Genomic DNA, 5,412 nt, shown 5'->3' with positions numbered 1-5,412 from the left:
CACTTTATTTTAATCTTTACTTAAGTATTAAATGTAAAAAGTACTGATCAATGAAATGTGTATTTCTAGGGGTGGAAAAGCCAACTTTGAATATCAAATTTATTTGTGCATTTTTATTAAATTAGAAGTATTTATTAAATTAATTATTATTACTAAGAAATTAAAACAAATATATGTTAAGCATACAAACAAATATCGTAAAAAAGGGAACAAAGAAAAAAAAAAAGCAAGTATTTTAAGAATCTGAAAGACAAATGCATTGAGGGATTTTTCTCTTTTCTTACTCTTAATTTAGTTCAATCATGACAACTCTCGGAAGATTTTAGCATGGTGATGGATGTATTTGGTCTTGGCGGAACAGATCTGCTACGCTGAGTGAGACTGGCCCATTTCTGTACTGAAGAAGTGTTAAATGCTAATAAAGGACTGAGCTGATCTCATCTTCAGCAGAGCAAGCAGTTTAACCCCTGCAAATGAAAATGAGTCTGCTACAGGCCTTATGCACTATGCTATTAGAATTAATACGCTGCTGACACTGATTAAATCAAAATACCTTTCATATCTTAAAGTTCAGCCAAAAATGAAAATGGTCATTTACTCAACCTCATGTTGTTTCAAACCTGCAGAATTTCATTCTTCTGTTGAACACAAAGGAAGATCTTTTGAAGAATGCTGGTAACCAAAAAGTTTCCATAGTATATATTAGGGCTGCACAATTAATCAAATTTATAATCGTGATTACAATTACGGATGCCACAATTACATAATTGTTCACAGCGGCAATTAATCATTCAAAGTCCACTTATGTTATTTTGCATGCTTAAGATGTTTTTTTTCTTTCTACAGGTTATCTTAAGGGTTTTTTCATTGTTTTAATTTGAGTTTTAGTATAACATTATAATACCATGCAAATTTTTACTTTTTTAGTTAAAGAAGAAACCAATCCAATATAGTTGACATTTGAGGCTTATATAAGCAATACAAGTTTTTCAGGTAGTTTTCAGCTTGTTTATTTTCATATAAAAATATGGCATGCAGTTACTTCAAACAATGGTATAAACATCATTCAATCAATCTAAATTGTGGTAATCGTAATGCGATACGGTGCCGTGAGTATTTAAGACATGCTGCTGCTGCACAAATAGCATATAAAATAACCCGTAGCAGATCTATACAGGTGGAGCTGGGGAAGGTGGAGGGTTTCAGAGAACTCTGAAAGCGCGCTGCAGGAATCTCAAGTGAGTGCTAGCCAGCCATATAAATGCAAGGCAGTAAGCTCATTGGCAACATATGCAGCATGAACCAATCAGCTTGTGCCAAGTCATTTAACTCTCTGAATATCATCAGTTGCATTAACAACCAGTCAGCCTGCGCCATCTAGAGTTTCATGACTGAACTATATATTTAAACTTAGATTTGTGGATAAAGATATTGAAGATATTGGATATGTATTGATCTGACCTTTTTACAGCAGGTTTAATTCACAGAAAACTGACAGTCAAGACCTAAATACGATTTTCATTTACAATCATTAATACTAAACTCTGCATTATTAACTTTTCACGCCATCAGCTCTTGGTTCATTTCGAGTCAGTCATGAACAATTCTAGGGCTGCACGATATATCGAAAATATTGAAATATCGCAAATGTAAATATCGCGATATGCATATCGCAACGGCGTGCGATATCTAAATCATTTTAATAATAGGCTACTTAAATCAATATCGTATTGCATATCGAATATCGCATTTTTTAACAAGGTATCGTGTATCGCATTTTTTTTTTCCAATATCGCACAGCCCTAAACAATTCACTGAACTCACTCTGATCAGATTGAATCAGTGAGTTGTTGACTCAAGAACGGCTGCAATTGAAACGGTCTAATTCACGAATGAATCATTCGGTGCGATTTGCGAACCGATTCAACAGGTTTACTGAAAAGAATCAGCTGGTTCACGATTTCGACATCACTAACGCTTCTGTCGATTTCTCCACGCTATGTTTTTATGAAATGTCGTGGAGTCAAAAGTGCGACATTATGCTCTGAAATGTTGCGAAGTAAAAGTTTCCAAAATAAAAAACATTGATAAAGTACAGATACTTGACAAATGTATTCGCGTAAAAATACCACTGGTCACTACAAACTCATGACTTTTTTTTTTCATCCATTGAAAACATAAGGAGATGTTAGGAGACCTACGATATCAGGCTCAAAAAATGAATCATATGACCTCAGAAGACTCTGAAATTGATCACGGACAAATTTTATGGCCCCATTAACTTCCAATGTATTCCAATGTATTAAATTTCTCGTTTTTGTACCACAAAGTAAATGATGACTCCTTTAAATCCAGTCTCTTCCAGTGAACCACAGAAGAATAGTCTTCATTACGTCAATGAGATTGTTGTTCTGCAGTCTTGAATGCTCATAAACTAAATGTCTGTGCAAACGGCAGTCGTCTATTTATTTGGTTTGTACTCAGCCAGTAGGAACTTTACACGCTTTAGTGAGTCCGTCTGCCAATCACCCTCAACAACAAGCTACAGCAAACCTGTCCACTGCTGCAAAAGAGGCAAAATAGTGAACGCTGGGCAGAAAAAAAAACAACTAATTTAGAGCACAGGACAAGCTGTTCACACACATTAATGCAGTTCACTCGGCCATGCATCAGCATCGTGGGTCATCGCTTCTGAAGATAAAACATGAAATCATGGTATCAGCTGCTCTTACTTTACTGGGCTGTCCGAAGAAGGAGTTGCTGGCACATCTCTGGTTGATGACGTCTCGTATCAGGTGTTTCTGGCCATTGTAGGTGGTCAGTATGCTGATGCGTTCAGCAGGATATCCCAGCAGACGCATGTACATGTACAGCGCCACCACATACTCGGCCTCCGCCAGATTCTACAAACACACACACACAGGTCACATGCATTCAGCATCTCTCACGAGACAGTTCATAATGTGCTGACAATATTTACAATATTACAAAAATCAAACCGCTTTATAATATTTTGAGTCTTTTCAATGAGTTTGATCTATTTCATGACATGAGTAAATGACGGAAGCAAGAGTGTTTTTATGTTAGACCTCAAGAGAAATCAAAACAGAAAGCAAGTAAAGAACGAAAGAGCGTTAAACAAACTAGACTGACTGATCTTGGTTAACGTTATTGATTATCAGTGTAAGCTGCTTCAGGAATCCCATGCACTTTTACAGGACAGCATATCAATACTGCAACATTGCAACAACCGGCTGAGTTTTTTGCAGTATAAAGACAATGTGATAAGGACATTTACATAACAAACAGCTGTATTTGAATTAACACCTGAAAGCATGCACGTTCAGCATATGTTCATTTAGTGTTACTCTAATAAATGTTCAGATGTGAACAGGTTTACAATGTAATAATGAACAAACACTGCACTCTTTTTTGTTTAAAAACCTTTAAAAAGACTTTTAAAAACACTATACAAAGCTTAACAGATCATGTGCATTATGCAGCATATTTTCATCCCATCAGATGTAAAAAAACAAAACAAAAAAACATTAAATTAGTATTAGATTACATATTAGCTTTCCTTTATCACAATATCACACTTCAGGGAAAATAAGTGAAGTTGATGTCCGGACGTAAGATTTAGCTTTTTTTTTTTTTTTTTTTTAAGAAATACTTAAGGTCCTTGCACACGGAGTCAGAAATTTTCGTATGCGTTTTTTTTTTTTTTTCCCTTCGTTTTTTTTCATATTCGTCATTCTTTGCTATTGAAATGCACAAAATCGAACCTGATCTAAATTTTTTATGACGGATGAAAGTTTCGGAGGCAGTGTGTAAACGTGACTGACACAACGTGAGGTCGTATTTATTTTTTAATGCGCAAAAATTTCGGACTCACTGTGCAATTGCAATAAAAGTTACTTTAGAAAAATGACAAGGTCAAAAAGCACTGCATTTGACTACAGGTATAGTAAAACCCAAACAGGAACATGCAAGTCTAATTTCTAACTACTTTCTAATTTGACTAAAAATCTTTGATCATTATGCAACACCATACCAGTGATGACGCAATGCTTTATTTAAAAATGTAATTGTCAATAATCTTTACCAATTGTGAAGTATTACAAATAATCTTAAAAAATATGCAAAACTAAATTGAACCCTTCTCTTGACCTAATTTGACTATCAAAAAAAAAAAGGCTAAACCTATGGGTTGAAATTGTAGGTGGAACAGCTCTGAACTTAAACTTTACCTAACAGAGCACTGCTGATATGGCAACAGCTCCAGTAGGACACTAATAAGGGTACTAACCTACTAATAAGAGACGCTTCTTCAGCGGCTGCAAGCACTGACTGTGCAAACAATGTCCTTCCTATTGCGCTGTGAGAGGCTAATTTATACGGCCCATTAGAGCTGTGTGTGTGTGTGAGAGAGTGAGAGTGTTGGCATGGATACTGTAATGAGGACACTTCCCTCCAGGACCCCAGTAAACAGTAGCAGGGCACATAGCCGCACTCATGTGACTTGCACACTGCATGCCGTACGCTCATCACTTATGAACAATGCCGAGTTTCAGGAGCTTCTCAAAAACCCATGTCATGAAAGTTAGGCCTCGTCTTTCCTCAACTTAACATAAGAGGATGTTACTTTTTTGGTATATGAAGATCATATTGAAATTTTTATCCATGCCTTTAATTAAATCTTTGCTATTTTACCATTATATAAAGATTTTTTTTCTTTTGTCCCAGATCCAAATGGTCAATTACAGAAAAAATCCATCATAAAAATATTAACCAGAGAATTAACAAAAAGTGAAACAGACAACACATCAATATCTATGGTGTGATTTCAATTATATATACACATGACATTTCATGAGTTATTCTTACGTAAATCAAAGTAAATATTATTTAACTGAACATAACTTTTTTTATTGTGTCATTTTCAAATGATAAAAAAAGTGAAATTATTAATTTGTATTTAAGATGAGTAAAATTCTAGCTATGAAAAGATTGACAAAGGGTTCTGCCATTTCTTCCAAAATTGTATAAAATGTAATTTCCGCCACATAATGAATGACGATTTCTGAGGTGTTTTGAAAATGACACTTGTTTATGATGATTCAGGGAAGAAAGGAACGCTTGTGATGCATGTGTATGTCATATAACTGAGCTCACCTGATAAAAGTATGGGTTGGGTTCAGATTCCCCCACGCCGTTGAAGTCCTCCACGTTAACGAGCTGGAAGTCGTAGGTGAATCCAGGGTTCGGTGTCTGGAACTCGGGCTGGAGCTGAACATGAGGGAGGTTCCCCAGCTGCTTATAGCGCCAGTTATACAGGTTACACAGACTGGCCCCCACACACACACACACACACACACACACACACGCGAGAGAGAGAGAGAGACAGAGACA

At 35.9% G+C, this 5,412-nt stretch overlaps 1 protein-coding gene across 4 annotated transcripts in view; it reads right to left on the bottom strand.

The window, feature by feature from the left end:
* The window catches only part of aqr (aquarius intron-binding spliceosomal factor), a 75,247-nt gene that overhangs the window by 9,002 nt on the left and 60,833 nt on the right, over positions 1-5,412 (bottom strand). For all 4 annotated transcript variants that reach the window (XM_016480456.1, XM_016480457.1, XM_016480459.1 and 1 more), the window contains 2 exons: positions 5,176-5,347; positions 2,733-2,903 (listed from right to left, as the gene is read on the bottom strand). In XM_016480456.1, coding sequence (XP_016335942.1) covers positions 2,733-2,903; positions 5,176-5,347 — 343 coding nt within the window. The remainder of the gene's footprint in view (positions 1-2,732; positions 2,904-5,175; positions 5,348-5,412) is intronic.

The sequence above is a fragment of the Sinocyclocheilus anshuiensis genome, unplaced genomic scaffold, assembly GCF_001515605.1.
Source record: "Sinocyclocheilus anshuiensis isolate Anshui unplaced genomic scaffold, SAMN03320099.WGS_v1.1 scaffold161, whole genome shotgun sequence".
Lineage (NCBI taxonomy): Eukaryota > Metazoa > Chordata > Actinopteri > Cypriniformes > Cyprinidae > Sinocyclocheilus > Sinocyclocheilus anshuiensis.
Note: the sequence above shows the minus strand (reverse complement) of the source record. Positions and strands in the feature narration are given on the sequence as shown.